The 21065-nt window shown below is 35.4% G+C and overlaps 1 protein-coding gene across 1 annotated transcript in view; it reads right to left on the reverse strand.

Moving 5' to 3' along the window:
- LOC120856988 (serine/threonine-protein kinase TNNI3K) overlaps positions 1-21065 on the reverse strand; it is a 330300-nt gene that overhangs the window by 280419 nt on the left and 28816 nt on the right. The window contains exon 5 of the mRNA XM_040232554.1: positions 11517-11627. Coding sequence (XP_040088488.1) covers positions 11517-11627 — 111 coding nt within the window. The remainder of the gene's footprint in view (positions 1-11516; positions 11628-21065) is intronic.

Genomic DNA, 21065 nt, shown 5'->3' on the forward strand with positions numbered 1-21065 from the left:
ACTTCTAGGTATTAAAATATAACCTAAATATACACTAACTAATAAAAGAGTGGTGTTTGCTATTAGCATTGGAATACACAGGTATATCCAAATATTTAAGATGGAGGGAAAACAAGGAGAATTCAATACACATTGATTTAGAATACCTGGATAATCTTGGGGGGAGAAAACTAAAAACTGGATTCCTATTTCTTATCATACACTGAAAAACATTACAGATATAATCAGCATATGGGAGGAAAAACAAAATTAAAAGTACTTGAAGAAATATTTAGGACTTCCTTTTTTTATACCATGTTTAAAGGACCAAGTCTTCCTAAGCAGAGGCCATAAAGCAAAAAACTAAAATTCCGGTCATAAAAATTTGAAAATACACATAAAAATTCTGAAAGGGGAAACTAATAAAATAGGCTGCAACAGATATGACAAAACTTAATTCCTCAAAATACTTAATTCTTCCAAGTCAGTAAGAAAAAAGTTAATACAAAATAGACATCATATAGAATAAGGAATATAAAAATCAATAGTATATCAGTTTAAAAAAACCTCAATCCCTTATACTTAACAAGATTTTATTATTTAAGTTGGAAAAGATAATAGATATTGATATTTTATGCAAAGGAAAGAAGGTATTCATACTGTAAAAAGTAAATAAATATACTTTTTGAAAGGCTTTTTGGCAATAATTATAAAAATATAAAATTCACATACCCTTTTGATCAGCTACACATATAAGCATAAATAATCATGGATGTTCAAATCTAGATAGGTCCATTGCACCCCTCCTACTGTAGCAGCATTCACAACTCAATGGCATTTTCAGGGTTCATCTATGTTGTAGCACATATCAGTATTCATTCCTTTTTATTGATGAAGAAAATTCCATAACAGGTTATACCAAATTTTACTTATTCCACTCACCAGTTGATATACATTTGTTTCTACTTTTTGATTATCATAAATAATAATGATATGAACATTCATGTACAAGTTTTTGTGAGTCTTGGGTATATACCTAGAGCAGAATTAGTGGGTCCTATAAGTAACTCAGAATGATGCTGAAGCTGAAACACCAGTACTTTGGCCACCTCATGCAAAGAGTTGACTCATTAGAAAAGACTCTGATGCTGGGAGGGATTGGGGGCAGGAGGAGAAGGGGACGACCAAGGATGAGATGGCTGGATGGCATCACCGACTCTATGGATGTGGGTCTGAGTGAACTCCGGGAGATGGTGATGGACAGGGAGGCCTGGCATGCTGTGATTCATGGGGTCGCAGAGTTGGACATGACTAAGCGACTGAACTGAACTGATAAGTAACTCTATGGTTTCACTTCTTGAAGAACTACCAAACTGTTTTCCAAAGCAGGTGCAACATTTTATATTTCCACCAACAATGTATGAGGATTCCAGTTTCTCCATATCCTCACCAGTCCGTGTTATGGTCTTTTAAAAATTATATTTATCCTGTTAGATATGATGTGGCACCTCACTGTGGTTTTGACTTGCTTCCTCTAATGACTAATGATGGACAATTTTTCATGTGCTTCTTGGCCATCTGTATATCTTTTTTGGAGAAACATCAATTTAAATCCTTAGTTAATTTTTAAACTGGATTATTTATAATTATAGGTTCCCTGGTAGCTCAAATTATTGTGTTATATCTCCATTGTATTTTAAATTTTCTTATAGTAAATACTGCTCTTATAAGATTTATGTCTCAGAAAGGAAAATAGAAGTTAACATGCACAGAGTGCCTACTATGTGTCATAGAATTATGCATATGATATACATAGTGAATGGTTATGATCCTGGGCTCTGGAATAAGCTCTGATAATGTTGCAAAAGCTACTAAAATAGCAAGAAGCAAAATTATAAAACAAATGAAGACAGTACTTCTTTGTAATTATTCATGATACTTTCAAGCTATCCTTCTCTCACAGATATCTAACTTCTAATATTTTTCAGGGAAGTGCCTCGTAAGTTTGAATATGTATATCAATTACCTGGGAATCTTGTTAAAATGCTGATTTTAGGTAGGTCTAAGATTCTATTTTTCATCTAGCTCCCTGATAATCCTATTTTGTTGGTCAGTGGGTCATATTTCAATTAGTGAAGTTTTAGGGTATGAACTGATTAGTAAGATTTTAACTACAAGAGCTAACTTCAAGCGTTAGGGAATTTTGCATTGTTAGAGATGTCTTAAAATTTACAAGTGCTTCAAAATCTAAAGAATGAGCCTCTGTTAGACAGGGGAATTGATCACCTTGAACTGGGGTCTTGTCTAGTGCCCATGTAAGAGGTGGTATGCCCATTCAGAAACAGGCCTTACTTGGCCACTTTCTTTATTTTTATTTTTTTATTTTTATTTTATTTTTACTTTATTTTATTTTACAATACTGTATTGGTTTTGCCATACATTGACATGAATCCACCATGGGTGTATACAAGCTCCCAATCCTGAATCCCCCTCCCACCTCCCACCCCATATCATTTCTCTGGATCATCCCCATGCACCAGCCCCAAGCATCCTGTATCCTGTATCAAACATAGACTGGCACTTCATTTCTTACATGATAGTATACAGGTTTCAAAGCCATTCTCCCAAATCATCCCACCTTCTCCCTCTCCCTCCTAGTCCAAAAGTCCATTCTATACATTTGTGTCTCTTTTGCTGTCTTGCATAAAGGGTCATCATTACCCTCTTTCTAAATTCCGTATATATGTGTCAGTATACTGTATTGGTGTTTTTCTTTCTGGCTTACTTCACTCTGTATAATTGGCTCTAGTTTCATCCATCTCATTAGAACTGATTCAAATGTATTCTTTTTAATGGCTGAGTAATACTCCATTGTGTATATGTACCACAGCTTTCTTATCCATTCATCTGCTGATGGACATCTAGGTTGTTTCCATGTCCTGGCTATTATAAACAGTGCTGCGATGAACATTGGGGTACATGTGTCTCTTTCAGTTCTGGTTTCCTTGGTGTGTATGCCCAGCAGTGGGATTGCTGGGTCATAAGGCAGCTCTATTTGAAATTTTTTAAGGAATCTCCACACTGTTTTCCATAGTGGCTGTACTAGTTTGCATTCCCACCAACAGTGTAAGAGGGTTCCCTTTTCTCCACACCCTCTCCAGCATTTATTGCTTGTAAACTTTTGGATCGCAGCCATTCTGACTCGCGTCAAATGGTACCTCATTGTGGCCTTGACTTGCATTTCTCTGATAATGAGTGATGTGGACCATCTTTTCATGTGTTTGTTAGCCATCCATATGTCTTCTTTGGAGAAATGCCTATTTAGTTCTTTGGCCCATGTTTTGATTGGGTCGTTTATTTTTCTGGAGGTGAGCTGCATAAGTTGCTTGTATATTTTTGAGATTACTTGTTTGTCAGTTGCTTCATTTGCTATTGTTTTCTCCCATTCAGAAGGCTGTCTTTTCACCTTATTTATAGTTTCCTTTGTTGTGCAGAAGCTTTTAATTTTAATTAGATCCCATTTGTTTATTTTTGCTTTTATTTCCAGTATTCTGGGAGGTGGATCATAGAGGATCCTGCTGTGATTTATATCAGAGAGTGTTTTGCCTATGTTCTCCTCTAGGAGTTTTCTAGTTTCTGGTCTTACGTTTAGATCTTTAATCCATTTTGAGCTTATTTGTGTGTGTGGTGTTAGAAAGTGATCTAGTTTCATTCTTTTACAAGTGGTTGACCAGTTTTCCCAGCACCACTTGTTAAAGAGATTGTCTTTACTCCATTGTATATTCTTGCCTCCTTTGTCGAAGATAAGGTGTCCATACATGTGTGAATTTATCTCTGGGCTTTCTATTTTGTTCCATTGATCTATATTTCTGTCTTTGTGCCAGTACCATACTGTCTTAATGACTGTGGCTTTGTAGTAGAGCCTGAAGTCAGGCAAGTTGATTCCTCTAGTTCCATTCTTCTTTCTCAAGATTGCTTTGGCTATTCGAGGTTTTTTGTATTTCCATACAAATCTTGAAATTATTTGTTCTAGTTCTGTGAAAAATACCGCTGGTAGCTTGATAGGGATTGCATTGAATCTGTAGATTGCTTTGGGTAGTATACTCATTTTGACTATATTGATTCTTCCAATCCATGAACATGGTATATTTTTCCATCTATTAGTGTCTTCTTTGATTTCTTTCAACAGTGTTTTATAGTTTTCAATATATAGGTCTTTAGTTTCCTTAGGTAGGTATATTCCCAAGTATTTTATTCTTTTTGTTTCAATGGTGAATGGAATTGTTTCCTTAATTTCTTTTTCTACTTTCTCATTATTAGTGTACAGGAATGCAAGGGATTTCTGAGTCTTGATTTTATATCCTGCAACTTTACTATATTCATTGATTAGCTCTAGTAATTTTCTGGTGGAGTCTTTAGGATTTTCTATGTAGAGGATCATGTCATCTGCAAACAGTGAGAGTTTTACTTCTTCTTTTCCAATTAGGATTCCTTTTATTTCTTTTTCTGCTCTGATTGCTGTGGCTACTTTCTTTAATGGAGGTGTTCCTAGCCTGACAACTTGAGCACATGCTTTTGACTACATAATATAGTTTGAGAATCTGAAAGTTTAGTTGAAATTTTTCTTCCAGCATCAATTTATAATGAAAACAGAGGAATAGCTGAAGAGAACTACAGTTACACTATTGGCTGAACTATATACATTTTGATAATTTGTGAAATAAAGGCATATATAATTATAACATGATTCTGATTTAAACCAATTCTGTTGAACTAGATAAACCTTGAAAATGTTATGCTAAGTAAAAGAAGTCAATCACAAAAGATCACATATTTTATGATTCCATTTATATGAAGTAGCCAGACTAGACAAATCTATAGAGATGGACAGTAGATTGGTGATTGTTTAGATAGGGGCCATGAAAGGTAGATGGGACTGATGCTACTGGATATTACATTTCCTTTCAGGGTGACAAAATTTTTCTAAAATTAGATTAGAGTAATTATTATACAACTTTGTGTATTTGGTAGAAAAACACTGAATGTCCACTTTAGGTGAACTGTGTGGCATATAAATTATATGTCAAAAGAACTGTTTAGAATACAATGCAGAAATATCAGAAATTAGGAATAGAGCTTAGAAAAATGGGTTTCATATAAAAAGGGACTGGAATATCCTGATGTGCTTAGTCTTTGAGACAATTCAGAACTGAGAACATAAGAAGTTTCCCTGACATTTGAATTCTGAGCTTCTGAAGCTTAAATTCTGGTCAGGTGGACTGAAATGTTTTTGCACAGATTAGAAGAAGGGTAGTATAGCATTGTGAGAGCTGGCTCTGACACCACATAGCATGTAAACATCTACTCGACCAATCATTAGCTCTGTCACCTTGGACAAGCTACTTAACTTCTCTGCACCTCAGTTTTTTTTAATCTGGAAAGTGAAGACAAAATCTCAAATGAGGATTAAGTCAATTGCCTGATTGCAAATGAAGTTCATAAGGAATTACTGCCTGGTCATAAATTGGAGGCACATCTGATACTTTTTAGGTGGATTCATGTCAATCTATGCCAAAACCAATACAGAATTGTAAAGTAAAAATTAAAAATAAATAAATAAATTAAAAAAAAATAAATAAAACTCATGAGTGCAATATCTCTTAGAGAGAGAGAAACCATATTTTATAATTCCAAGCATTCACTTGTTGTGCCTTTGGAAAGAAAACTTCAGCCATTTTAAAGAAACAAGAGTCAGAAGATTTTTGGCAAACAAAACTCTCTCCTGAAGCATTTAGAATATTTAGTTAAAAATGAACTGGAAAAACATCAACAACATTTCCTTGAAACCAGATATAAATCACAAAAAACTGAGAAGTATTTCTGAAGCAGGGTTTTCAACAGTCCCAAAATAGGATAAGGTAGGACAGAATAAATTCAACTATGAAAATAATATATCATCTGCACAAAGTATAAATGAAAATATACCTTTCTGTGAAAAACAAAACACTCCACAATTCCTGTACATTATACATTGCATCATCCCAGACATGCTTTTCTCATTGCGATTCAGTTTTCTAAAGCTACACATAACTGATTTGTCTCCTGATAACTGCAGAAACAACTGCATGAAACATCAAAATGTAATAGCTTTTTAAAGAGATACTTGACTAAATATAATGTGTTTTCACTTGGGATATGTGTGTGTGCATGCCTATGCGTGTGAGGGGATGTGTATATACTGAATGCTCACGTACATGCATTATATCCCCATGGGTTCTTGTGACCATTTATTCAGCATCATATATAGTTGAATCAATTAATATTGCTTTAATTGTACTCATAGCAATATCTGAGCCTCAGATAGTAACATATTCAGTTTTCCATTTTGTTTTCTGAATACTTGTTTTGTGCCTTATGGCTGTAAGCTCTGTTTTAGCAATATATACAAGAGTCATCATCTGATACAAACAGCCAACTCATTGGAAAAGTCCCTGATTCTGGGAAAGACTTAGGACAGAAGGAGAAGAGGCCATCAGAGGATGAGATGGCTGGATGGCATCACCAATGCAATGGACATGAACTTGGGCGAACTTTGGGAGTTGGGAGGGACAGGGAGGCCTGGTGTGCTGCAGTCCATATGGTTGCCAAGAGCCAGAAAACTGAGCGACTGAACAAGAGTCATAAGGGAGTAACTGTCTTTTTATTTACAAAATCAGGGATTTGGAGTCAGATAACCAGGCTTGAGTCCTATTCATCTCATTTATTTATTATCTGCATGATCCTATGGAAGTCACTTAACTTCTGCAATCCTCAGTTTCCTCACTGGTAAGCTGAGTCTAAGGATAGCTACCTCAAGAGAACTGAATAACAAACATATGTGAATGATAAAACACTACAACATGTTAGCCAATAGTTTTCAATTACCAGGCTTGAGAGAGCATATGATTCGTGTGCCCTCTGGACTCAAAGAGGAGAAAAGGGTTTAATGCTTGTTTATTGATTGCTGACAGGATCTTAGCCTTGTATAAAGCAGCACATGCATATGTACTGATAGATGGATAAATCACGCAGGGAGCAGTAGTGAGACCCAGGACAACCAATATTTGCCTGCTTTTCAAAGCGCAGTAAATCTAAATCTGAGTCTCAAATTGCAGTCAGCATGTCTCAGAATCTGCAGCACATGTTCTCCTCTGTTATTGAAGGGGACAGCTGCTTAGTCAATGTAAATTTTATTGCAAAATTGTTTAATAGAATTCACAATTATGGGAGAACCAAAACACTTGAGACAGTAATGGAGGGTCTGAATTTGATATGTGTAGACAAAGAGGGCTGTCAGACAGCATCAGTCATTGTTTCACAGAAAAAAATGTGGGCAATAAAGGAAAGCTAATGAAAGGAAACTCCCACCGATCCACTGCCACCATTCCTGACAACCAAGAGTAAAAACTAGTAACTAAAACTAAAGCATATTCCACTCCTATTATTTATATTTTATTCTCTTACACTCAAATTTTCTGCATCATTTGATACCCACAATACTTTATCTATTGAAACTCTCCATCTCCCTAATTACTGTGAGGTTACAATATGCTTGTTTCCCTCATACCACTCCAACCAATCCTTCTTTGCTTCCTCAAAGGCTGTTCAGTAATTCCTAAAGTCTCTGTAGATAGGCTTAGTTCTCAGCCACATTTCAGCTACCGGTATGCCTGCAAATATCCCATATAATTTCCTAAAACTTACATTAAGTCCCAAATTCTTCACTGTATACTAACTGTATATTTTTAAATTATTAACAAATTTTTCCACTTGAAAATCTGGGTATTATCAGCAATCTACATGTCTGGAGATAAACAGTTTTTCCTCAGAATTGAATCCTCTACCCAGTTTGTCTTCATCTATTTAATCATCATATTATCACTCTGGAATCAATACAAAACACTGAGATCAAAGAAATCCTCTCAACACATTATATATCATGCATCCAATCATTCTCTTGCTAAAAAAGATTTAATGTCTTCTCATTTCTTCTTGGAAAACAATTGTATTTGTTGTAAGTATCTTGAAGAGTGGGAATTTGTATGTTCTATTCATCTCTTTATCTACCATACCATCTGGTCTTGTGTATAGTACGTCATGAACTATATTTGCTTATTGAATTAAATTAAACTCCTTGGACTCCCATTTTTAGTTTCCTTAATCTGGTCCATTCCTAACACCCAGATTTAATTAAAGGGACTCTTCACAATCTGTTTCATGCTATCTTTCTATTTACTCTCCCCTAAATGTACTTGACTCATTTTTCTTTCATAGTTTTAGACATAATTCCTCTTCCTTTCTCTGTCCAGTTCTACCACTTTTCAGCCTGATTTTAAACCACTTCTCAGAAACCCTTCCCTAAGTCTTCTAATCTACCTTGGTCTCAATTCCCAGTGAAATCCTCACACTTTTCTCTGTTCTTTGCAAGTATTATGCAATGATCATGTTTCTAATTATTCCTAATATCAAACCTGATCTGATCTTTGACTCCTTTCCTATACATAGGACTATATTGCTATTTTACTTTTGAATTGTTTATATACATTTTCCATTTTCTATGTTCGGCTATGATTTAAAGTCTTTAGGGGGAGAAATTATGTCTTATTTTCTTGTACCATTCCCATATTCTAACAAAAGACTAAGGAAAAGTAGAGGCTGAAAAATATTTGTTAAATGAATGAATGAATATAAAGTCGGTACTGCAATTATTAACTGTGAAAGAAATAATTCAAAGAAAAAATCTGTATTTTGAATATGATGCTTTCAGGTTTTTTTAAACACAACATTCCTATAAGAGCTGTAACTAAGTTAGTCCAATAGATAAGAGAATAAAGATTAATGTATATACACCTTATTATGGCAGTATTCATGATTGACTATAAAAGTCATTAAATATTACACCAGAGCAAATGAAGGAAGTTGGAAAACTCTTGGAGAATTGCACCACAGGAGTAGATGTTTATTTGGAATTATTTTAGTAAAATTTGACCTATGGCTGGCAGAATTGATATAATTCTTACTTCCCTACTATGATTTAGAAAGCAAGAAAACAGTTATTTGAATAGTAGACGAAGACACCAAACTCTTAACCATCTTGCTTTTGACCCTGTTATAATTCTATCACTCACAAATGTAATCAGTTAAGTGTTAAACAAAAAGGACTTTGTTTTGCAAAATGTTTCCTGGCATTAAGAGGTTGAATGTATTTTACTGCGACTTAATGTCTACCTCATCAATTCTTCTACCCAGATTTCTGTATATTTACCTTCCATTTAGCTTATCACTGATCTCAGTCAGTTTCTTTTTTGGATAATATTTATATTTAAGTGATTCTAATGGGATTTCTCTTCTCCTAGTAAGTAATACAAATTCATTTATATTTATAATGAATATCATAAAAAGTTTTATATTCTGGGAAATTAGATAATCTATTTTCAGGGAAATACAGTAAGGAATGGAAATGTCAACACAAAGGAAATTATTTTACTCCCAATGAGATATGTTAATATTTACTGAATGAAGAGACCTTTGAATTGACACTGTTAAGAGGGATGACACACATCTATTTTACAGGTTTTATGTGTGATTTTACATGCAGTTCTATTTGTTCACAATTGTGCCTATGTGTTAGCGAGGAAGGTATACCTTAAACTGCAACATGATTAAAAGAGAGAAATAGATAGTGACTTAATAATGAAGACACAAGACTGCTCAGTTATTACAATGTTGCATTTACATGGGTTTCCCTTGTGGCTCAGCTGGTAAAGAATCTGCCTGCAATGTGGGAGACCTGGGTTCGATCCCTGGGTCGAGAAGATCCCCTGGAGAAGTGAAAGGCTACTCACTCCAATATTCTTGCCTGGAGAATTCCATGGACTATATATATAGTCCTTGGGGTTGCAAAGAGTCAGACAGGACTGAGTAACTTTCACTTTCACTTTGGGCTTCCCTCATAGCTCAGTGGGTAAATAATCTGTCTGCAGTGCAGGAGACCCGAGTTTGATCCCTGGGTCGAGAGGATCCTCTGAAGAAGGAAATGGCAACTCACTCCAGTATTCTTGCCTGGAGAATCCCATGGACAGAGAAGCCTGGCAGTCCATGGGGTTGCAAAGAGTCAGACATGTTACATGTGGATACCACAATTAATAGCATGTGAAAATCATGGGAGTTTGAGTAAAATGACCAGGTTTCCAAACACGGCTTTTTTTTTCTCCATGGCTTTATAATCTGTAAAGATAATTACTGTATAACAGCCTTGGTTTCATATCTATTAAATGGCAGTGATGATAAAAACTATTTCATGAGGATTTCTGCAGTAAATTAAATAATGCAAATTAAACTGTTCCTCATATTTAAAATAATATTTCAACAATTAAATTTTAGTTAAGAGCCAGAGTCCCTTCTATGGCCTTTAAAATACTTTGCAATCTTATTTGTAACTGTCACCTGATCTCATGTCCATCACTCTACTTCCAGCTCATATATAGTAATGACTTTGGCTTACTTGTGCCCTTCAAGTACACTTAGCTGTCTCTGCCTCAGGGCTTTGCAGGTACTATTACATATATTAATCATAGCTTCAATATATAGCTTGTTTAAAATGGTACCTACTTCTTCATGCTGTTTTCATTTTACCTCATTTTATTATTTTTCTTATATTCACAACTAACATTATATATAATTTTTTCCTTATTGCTTGTTTTGTTCTCTAAAACTAAATTCCAAAATATTTCCTGTCTTACTTGTTACAGTCACCTCAGCAACTAGAACAATATCTGGTGTACAATAGATGCTTAATAAATCAAATAATGCATGAGTGAATGAATTACTGAATAATTTTTCACTGAGTCTTTACCTTGAGTGAAGCAATCTGCAAAGTCTTTTATATGGATCATCTAATTTAATCACTATGATGGGTCTATCATTTCTATTTTATAATGAGGAAAACAGATGTTTGAAGATACAGTAACTTGCTTGAGGTAAATATAGCAAGTGGTAGCAACAGTTGCCTGACTCCAATATCTATGTTTCTAATAACTGCTATATACTGCTACTTAGTTGCTCAGTTATGTCCAATTCTTTGCTGCTCTATGGACTGTGTCCATGGAATTTTCCAGGCAAGAATACTGGAGTGAGTTGCTATTTCCTTCTTTAGGGGATATTCCTGACCCAGGAATCAAACCTGCATCTCTGATGCCTCCTGCTTGACAGGTGGATACTTTATCACTGTAGCACCTGGGAAGTCTCTCAATACTATATAGCCTCTATGTATCTAGCCATCTTTATATTAATTAATATTTGATTACACTGTTACAAAACTGAATTTACTATCAAAAGAACATCTATACAGCTTATTTTGGTCTCCCTCAAAATGTGTGGATTCATTAGCTAAAATTAAACCAACTCCTAGAATTTTAAAAGTCAGTGTTTGAAAACAGTTAAAAACAAGATTCCAAAGAGGCAGATTTGTTTTTGCAGGTGACCAAGGTGTGACTCACCTCTAGGTGACCAGCAATTGTAGCAATATGCAGGGCAGTGAGGCCACCATACCCAACCTGCTGTATATCAGCTCCACTGTGAAGCAGAGAAGTGATCAATTCCGCACTATCCTGCAAGGAAACACATCTTTAGCATTACTTTTCTCTTAATAGCAGGTTTGAACAACTGTGCAACAGGATATATTGATTCCCTGACTGTCAGCCAGTTTATGCACCCAAAGGAAACTTAAGTGTGATTTCTAGCAACAGAGCACATGAAAAAGCAAAGAGCAGCTCTCAGATGGTTGGAATGGAGGAACAGATGACAGACTGTTCAGTTATAACCAATCTTCTACCACTTGACCATGAAAGACAGAAAGGACATTTACCTACAGTAAGACACTTGCAAACTCAACTCAATCTTACTTATAGGTCACTCCAATAAATATGTTTTTTTCCAGCAACTGCACTATTGAACTGGCTGCAGTGGACCATTTCATGGTAGTTCAGTAATTGATTCTCCTCTAACACATATGTGTCATGGGTCCAATACATAATTAAAGCACAGTGTCATGGACTCTATATATAATCAATCAGTGGTGGTTTTCTTATTAATAACTGACTCATTAAAATATTTTCACTCAGTGAAAATGTTTGAAGCATTGTTTGAGCATTTAAGTTAGAGTAATATATGTGATGAGCAAATTATTTTCTTCATACTATTATTTGCATTATACTTCTCTCCATTGTCTTTGGAGAGACATGATATTTTTTAATAATATTAATAGAAATGAACATTCATTGAATTTTTATTATGTAATTAACCTTTCATATGCACTAACATTTAAACTGATACATGGTGAGACTTCAAAAATAGTTGACAAAAAACACATTAAAATAAAATTTATCTAAATGATCTCAAGAAAAATTACTATAAACCTCATTTTATAATTCAGAACTTTCAAAAGAGTAATGTGGAGTGCCACATATTCACAGAATTCCAAATCTGGAAGGGAATGTGAAGAAAGGTCTTCATGTTTAACTCTCTCCCTCAAAGGGAGAATTCAAACCATAACTTGATAATACTTGGCCATCAACATGTCACACACCCAGTGAGAAGAAAGCCAAGTCTTCATGGGATAGGCCAATGCATTTATGCATATAATGTAAAATACTGTCAGATAAGAAAATCCTCCCATTAGAAAACAAAGTCTGATTTCTTAATGCTGTCACACATAAGTGAAGGTCTGGAAGTCGTAAAAATTGAAGAAAAAAAAAAAAAAACTTTGACAAAGTACTTCAAATAGCAAGATTAATGTTATATTTTCCAAATCTTTCACTGTTTATCTGCTCTACAAAGAAAGTTAAATAAAAAATTCATCTTCCTTTACTATTCCATTGGCTCCTTCTGCTCAAATTACAGACTTAATGTTTCTTCCACTCTAAAACAAAAACAAACCAAAAAACCCCACTATTTTTTCCACTGAAGTAAGCTAATTTTATCAATATCCTTTCTGTCTCCAAAAATCGAGTGATTTCGGAGTGTAATCCCAAGCTATTTTCTCATTCTAACTGCCACCTTTGATTATTCTTACACAGTCCAATAACTTCATTTTCAGTCCTGACTTCTCTGCTAAGTCCAAATTCCATATATCCTGACTACCAATGCCACCTCCAACTAAAAACTCAAAAGTACTGTTGTGAAAACCGTTCATAATTTTCCAAGTGTTTTCCAACTGTCATCTCCTAGCATTCCTTATTTACATTAATGGCACTTTCTCATTCCAAATGACCTTGAGTCCCTCCACCTCAATCAGTTTCAGAATTGTGCTAGTTTTGACTCACTAGTACCTCTCACATTTTTTCTCCTTATTTCTAACATCACTCTCCACAGAAATAAGACGGAAATAAGCTTAGAGTATTTAAGGTCAGTGCTCAGTACAAAGTTAAAAAAAATTAAAGAAGGAAAGAGTATTGTGCAAGATGAGATCAAAGGCATCTGATCTTACTGTAGGGTTTTGCAGGCCATTGTATTAGGTATTCAAATTTTTCCAAGTGTAATAGCAGTAAAATGATATGTCACTGATATAAAGAAGAACAGGAAAAGGCAGTTTCTGAGGTAGAAATAAAATATTCTGTTTTTCAAATATTAAATTGGGATACTTACAATGCAGGGTTAAGATTGTGTTAGAATTAGCCTCCCTAGTTAGAATCCCAGATCTGCTAATGACTATATAAACTAAGGCAAGTTACATAACCCCTTTACACTCATTTCCTGCATGAACAGTCTCTGAGATAAATGGGAGAGATATCACCTTAAAACATGCTTCCTTGCAGATGAACAAACATTTAAAAATAAGAGATGAAGGTGACATTTTTTAAGCATAAAATATTTTTAATAGAGGGAACACAAGCACATGAAAGCATAAGGAAAACAATATTGTAAGAAAATGACAAATTGGAGAAAGATATTCACAACATATAAAACTGACAGGTGGTTTGTATATTTAATATATGAAAAACTCATATAAATCAGTAAAAAGATGGATATGCTTTAATTCAGTGAATATTTATTAATGGATATATACCTTATGACAAGTACCATACTAAGCTAAATTAAAATAAATTATATGAAAATCATTGAGCATATGAAATATTTATCTATTGGGCAGATTCTTGTAAACACACATTCATCTTTTTCTCAGCTGACTTTGTATGTCCTCTTAGTTAGCTGGAATTTGTGGGTTTTAAGAGAAAGTATGTTATGATTCCTTCAGAATAGGTAAATAGTGAAGTTAAAACTTAAAAGTAATAAATCACCCTTTCATATATCAGCTGGATTTCTCAAGCTGACTTCTGATTGATCCAAATATATTTTTATTAAATACTATAAAAATAGAACTCCAATTCAATCAAGTTATGCTAAAATGTAATAAAATCATCATTGCTACTTTTACATAATTTTCTATGAACTAAGTACCAAGTAAAATGTTTACTCTATACCTCTTTCAAGTCTCACAATTTACCTATAAGAAAAAATATTATTATCCCTACTTTACAGGGATAAAGAATTGATGCTTTTGAACTGTGGTGTTGAAGAAGACTCTTGAGGGTCCCTTGGACTGCAAGGAGATCTAACCAGTCAATCCTAAAGGAAATCAGTCTTGAATATTCACTGGAAGGACTGATGTTGAAGCTGAAACTCCACTACTTTGGTCACCTGATGCAAAGAAATCACTTATTGGAAAAGACCTTGATGCTGGGAAAGACTGAAGACAGGCGGAGAAAGAGATGACAGGATGAGATGGTTGGATGGCATCACCAACTCGATGGACATGAGTTTGAGCAAGCTCCAGTAGTTGGTGATGGACAGGGAGGCCTGGCTTGCTGTAGTCCATGGGGTCGCAAAGAGTCCAACACAAATGAGTGACTGAACTGAACTGAACTGCTTTACAGTTGATGACAGTCAGGCTCAAGAATTTAAAGTTCTTCCAGAACCAGAAATACTTTATCTAAGTGTTGCAGCTAAATACAAACTCAGGTCTGATTCCAAAGTCCACACTTAACTTTTGACTATCCATAGTGATTTCACTGATTTTTTCCTTGGTTTCAATCTAAAGGAAAAAATTGAGAGGATTTACTTTTGTTGCATTTTGTTGTATTTGACACATGCCAAGCATTTCTCCCTACTCTACAGGAATATTGTTTTCTGATGGAATAATTTAAAAATTCAGCAATCTGGTGCACATGTCCTGGAAAGGAAATTCATAGAAAATAAAAACATCAGGCAAATTTTAAATATTATAAAGCTGACCTCACTTCCTGCTTGTATTCTGTAATATATAGAAAGTGTCTGAGGGCAAGTGTTTTAAAAGAAAGACTTAAGATGTGGTTTGGGGATATTATTTTGGGGAACTGACAGGCTTTCCCTTTCAGCCAAATTTGCATCATTATTATTTAGTGGGATACACAGAAGCATTCTAAAGTATGTGATAAATAAGCCTCTGTGACACTTTCATGTGTGAAACACTTGTGATTTTTAAACAAAGGAAAATCCTTGTGTGAAAGAGTGAGGCTTGGACAGAAAAATCAGTCCAGCTATCTAGTTGAAAAAACAGAATTAAGGGTACAATAGACCTTTGAAGATGTATGTAAACCAATGAAAATTTTTTATAGTGGTAGCAACTTCAACATTTTCCTATGCACAAAACTTGAATACAGGATCTACTATCTTGCCTTTTATTAACCCTACAATTATTATAGATAAATCCAGAAAATGTAGGTATTAGTATGAGAGAGCTCAGATTCTCTATTACCAAATTACATAAATTAAAAATACACACACTCACACATGCACACACACACATGCATGCGCGCACACACTCGGGTTTTTGCCAAAACTATTCCATAATAAAAATTAAACTGGGATTGTTGAATATCTAAATTTTACTTTTTTCTGATTATGCAAATATGTCCTCTGGTGCATGCATGCTAAGTTACTTCAATTGTGTCTGACTCTTTGTGACCTTATAGACTGTAGCCCACCAGGCTGCTCTGTACTAGAATTCTCCAGGCAAGAATACTGGAGTGGGTTGTCATTTCCTTCTCTAGGGTATCTTCCTGACTCAGGGATAGAACTCGTGTCTCTTCCTTCTCCTGCACTGGCATGTGGGTTCTTTACTACTAGTGCCACCTGGGAAGCCCCATATCCTCTGGAAGTTTCATTAATTATAGTAAGCATTTATTTACAATCTTTCCATTTATATGTGAAACCTATATTCCTTCCCCTCATATCTGGGTGGATTGTGACCAAAAGAGTATGGCAGAAATGAGCTACGTTTCTTCCAAGGCTAGGTCATAGAAAACCACATAGCTTCCTCCTCGTTTTCTGGAAAATTTGCTCTTGAAGCTCTGAGCTACCATTTAAGAAGTCTGACTTGAGGCAGTCATGCTGTACAGAATCCAAGGCCACATGAGAAGGTTCAGTTCAGTCACTCAGTTGTGTCCAACTCTTTGTGACCCCATGAATCACAGCACACCAGGCCTCCCTGTCCATCACCATCTCCCAGAGTTCACTCAGACTCATGTTCATCGAGTCAGTGATGCCATCCAGCCATCTCATCCTCTGTCATCCCCTTCTCCTCCTGCCTCCAATCCTTCCCAGCATCAGAGTCTTTTCCAATGAGTGTACACAGCATATAAAGGTTCTCCAATCAAATGACCCACCTAAGACCAGCCTTTTAGTCACCCCAGCCCAGGCACCAGACATGTGTAATCTCCAGACGATTCCAATTCCTCAGTTGATGGAGTAACTCCTAGTTATTCATGTCTTTTCAGCTAAGGCCCTACACTTGGTGGAGTAGCATCAAGCCATCACCACCATATCTTGTCTGAATTTCTGAAATGATTGTTGAATGATAAAAATAAGTTTGGGGTAGTTTGTTATGCCTCAATAGATAACCAAAGTATCTCATAGTAGAAAATGTAGAAAATAAAGGAATAAAAATTTTAATAACCTGCATCCTACCATAGAGGCTTCCTCGATGGCTCAGTGGTAAAGAATCCACCTGTCAATACAAGAGACATGGGTCTGGTTCCTGGATCCAGAAGATCCTCTGGAGAAGGAACTGGCACCCCATGCCAGTATGCTTGCCTGGGAAATCCCATGGACAGAGGAGCCTGGTGGGCCACAGTCAATTGGTCACAAAAGAGTTGCACACAACTTAGCAACTAAGCAACAACAAACTTACCATATAATCACTATCACCATTTATGTGTGTATTTATTTTCTTTCGTTCTTTTTCCTATGTATGTACCTCCATAAAACTAAATAGAGCACAGACTAGTATAGCAAACAAACCTGTGCTTGCATACTGAAGGCCACTTCCTGCATTTCTTTACCTCTTGAGCTCTGGATAAATTTTTCCCTGTAAAATGAAGTTAATAACAGTACAAATCTCATAGAGTTGTGTGGATTAAATCAAACAATGTAATAAATTTATCATAATGTTTGAAACATAATTTTTATTATCAGTTATTAGGTACACAATTAAGCTCATATCACATATAGAGGTAAGTAATCTCTTTTTCATTTAATATAAAATCAGGAGCATTTTCTCATGCCTGGCAGATGCAGAGATGTACCACTCAGACTCCCTTCAAAAAGATTGTGTCAGGAGGGTGGTTAGCTGGCAGCCTCCCTCAGCTAGCTATTTCAGGATTCTCTGTAGCATTTGAACTGAGACTATGATTTTTTTCAAGGTGGCCCCAAGTCTATTACTGAGAAAGATGGTAGTAAAAGAGCCTAGCTATTTCCACTCAATGAGACACTCCTAGGGCAAAGTTTGCTCTGGAGATCCCACTGGGCTGGTAGAGATTCCAGAAAGTCTGCACTGTGGTCTGACAGCACCTCCAGACCAATCCTACCTTCTTTTTCTTTTTAATTTTTGTAATTTTTTGCTTTCATTTGTCACTTTTAATTTTTATTAAGATATAAATGACATATAACATTAGCTTTAGATGTACAACATAATGATTTGACATAACTATATATTGGAAAATGATCACCATAGTAAGTCTAGTTAACATTCATCCCCACATACTTATCTTCTTTCGTGTCTGTGATGAGAACTTTTCAGATCTACTCTCTTAGCAATTTCATCCTTTTCCTATCTTTAAAATAAAACATTCAGAATATAATCCAAGATTTTCTTGATGATTTTAGAGTCTACTTCAACACTTTATCACTTGACAAGTCTAATTCTCCAAATCTGCCCTTTACTTTTAGTAAGGAAAAAAAAGAACCTTGCTAGTATCTCTGAATGCCATAATGGTGCCATATAGTATTATCACTGTAGGAAAAACAAAACAAAACAAAACATTGCTCAAAGAGGTGTTATTAACTTGTTTAAATTATATGGAGTGATGTGGCTTCCATCGTTGCTACTCCATGGGCTAAATTTGAGTGTGCATCAGATGCACTGAGGGCTTATTAAAACACAACTGGCTTGACTCCACCACCAGAGTTTCAGATTTAGTAGGTGGAAGCCTAATCATTTTCATTTTATTTATTTATTTATTTGTTGTTGTTGTTGTTTGCTTGTTTTTAGTATAAATTTATTTATTTTTATTGGAGGCTAATTACTTTAAAATATTGTATTGGTTTTGCCATATATTGACATGAATCCACCACGGGTGTACATGTGTTCCCCATCCTGAACCCCCCTCCTCTTCCCTCCCCATACCACCCTTCTGGGTCATCCCAGGGCACCAGCCCCAAGCATCCTGTATCATGCATCGAACCTGGACTGGCGATTCATTTCACATATGATAATATACATGTTTCGATGCCATTCTCTGAAATCATCCCACCCTCACCTCTCCCACAGAGTTCAAAAGACTGTTCTATACATCTGTGTCTCTTTTGCTGTCTCACATACAGGGTTATCATTACCATCTTTCTAAATTCCATATATATGCATTAGTATACTATATTGGTGGTTTTATTTCTGGCTTACTTCACTCTCTCTGTATAATAGGCTCCAGTTTCATTCACCTCATTAGAACTGATTCAAATATGTTCTTTTTAATGGCTGAGTAATACTCCATTGTGTATATGTACCACAGCTTTCTTATCCATTCATCTGCTGATGGACATCTAGGTTGCTTCCATGTCCTGGCTATTATAAACAGTGCTGCAATGAACATTGGGGTACACGTGTCTCTTTCAATTCTGGTTTCTTTGGTGTGTATGCCCAGCAGTGGGATTGCTGGGTCATAAGGCAGTTCTATATCCAGTTTTTTAAGGAATCTCCACACTGTTCTCCATAGTGGCTGTACTAGTTTGCATTCTCACCAACAGTGTAAGAGGGTTCCCTTTTCTCCACACCCTCTCCAGCATTTATTGCTTGTAGACTTTTGGATTGCAGCCATTCTGACTGGTGTGAAATGGTACCTCATTGTGGTTTTGATTTGCATTTCTCTGATAATGAGTGATGTTGAGCATCTTTTCATGTGTTTGTTAGCCATCTGTATGTCTTCTTTGGAGAAATGTCTGTTTAGTTTTTTGGCCCCTTTTTTGATTGGGTCATTTATTTTTCTGGAATTGAGCTGCATGAGTTGCTTGTATATTTTTGAGATTAATTCTTTGTCAGTTGCTTCATTTGCTATTATTTTCTCCCATTCTGAAGGCTTTTTCACCTTGCTTATAGTTTCCTTTGTTGTGCAGAAGCTTTTAATTTTAATTAGATCCCATTTGTTGATTTTTGCTTTTATTTCCAATATTCTGAGAGGAATATTGCCCCTCATAGAGCATCCTGCTGTGATATTTGTCGGAGAGTGTTTTGCCTATGTTCTCCTCTAGGAGTTTTCTAGTTTCTGGTCTTACATTTAGATCTTTAATCCATTTTGAGTTTATTTTTGTATGTGGTGTTAGAAAGTGATCTAGTTTCATTCTTTTACAAGTGGTTGACCAGTTTTCCCAGCACCACTTGTTAAAGAGATTGTCTTTAATCCATTGTATATTCTTGCCTCCTTTGTCAAAGATAAGGTGTCTGTAGGTGTGTGGATTTATTTCTGGGCTTTCTATTTTGTTCCATTGATCTATATTTCTGTCTTTGTGCCTGTACCATACTGTCTTGATGACTGTGGCTTTGTAGTAGAGCCTGAGGTCAGGCAGGTTGATTTCTCCAGTTCCATTCTTCTTTCTCAAGATTGCTTTGGCTAATTTGAGGTTTTCTGTACTTCCATACAAATTTTGAAATTATTTGTTCTAGCTTTGTGAAAAATACCACTGGTAGCTTGATAGGGATTGCATTGAATCTATAGATTGCTTTGGGGTAATATACTCATTTTCACTATATTGATTCTTTCGATCCATGAACACGGTATATTTCTCCATCAATTAGTGTCCTCTTTGATTTCTTTCACCAGTGTTTTATAGTTTTCTATATATAGGTATTTAGGTAGATATATTCCTAAGTATTTTATTCTTTTCATTGTAATGGTGAATGCAATTGTTTCCTTAATTTCTCTATTTTCTCATTATTAGTGTATAGAAATGCAAGGCATTTCTGTGTGTTAATTTTATATCTTGCAACTTTATTCATTCATTAGCTCTAGTAATTTTCTGCTGGAGTCTTTTGGGTTTTCTATGTAGAGGATCATATCATCTGCAAACAGTGAGAGTTTTACTTCTTCTTTTTCAATTTGGATTCCTTTTCTTTTTCTGCTCTGATTTCTGTGGCCAAAACTTCCAAAACTATGTTGAATAGTAGTGGTGAAAGTGGGCACCCTTGTCTTGTACCTGACTTTAGGGGAAATGCTTTCAATTTTTCACCATTTAGGATAATGTTTGCTGTGGGTTTGTCATATATAGCTTTTATTATGTTGAGGTATGTTCCTTCTATTTCTGCTTCTGGAGAGTTTTTATCATAAATGGATGTTGAATTTTGTCAAAGGCTTTCTCTGAATCTATTGAGATAATCATATGGCTTTTATTTTCCAATTTGTTAATGTGGTGTATTACATTGATTGATTTGTGGATATTGAAGAATCCTTGCATCCTTGAGA

This window comes from Oryx dammah, unplaced genomic scaffold (genome assembly GCF_014754425.2).
Source record: "Oryx dammah isolate SB20612 unplaced genomic scaffold, SCBI_Odam_1.1 HiC_scaffold_28, whole genome shotgun sequence".
Taxonomy (NCBI): Eukaryota; Metazoa; Chordata; class Mammalia; order Artiodactyla; family Bovidae; genus Oryx; species Oryx dammah.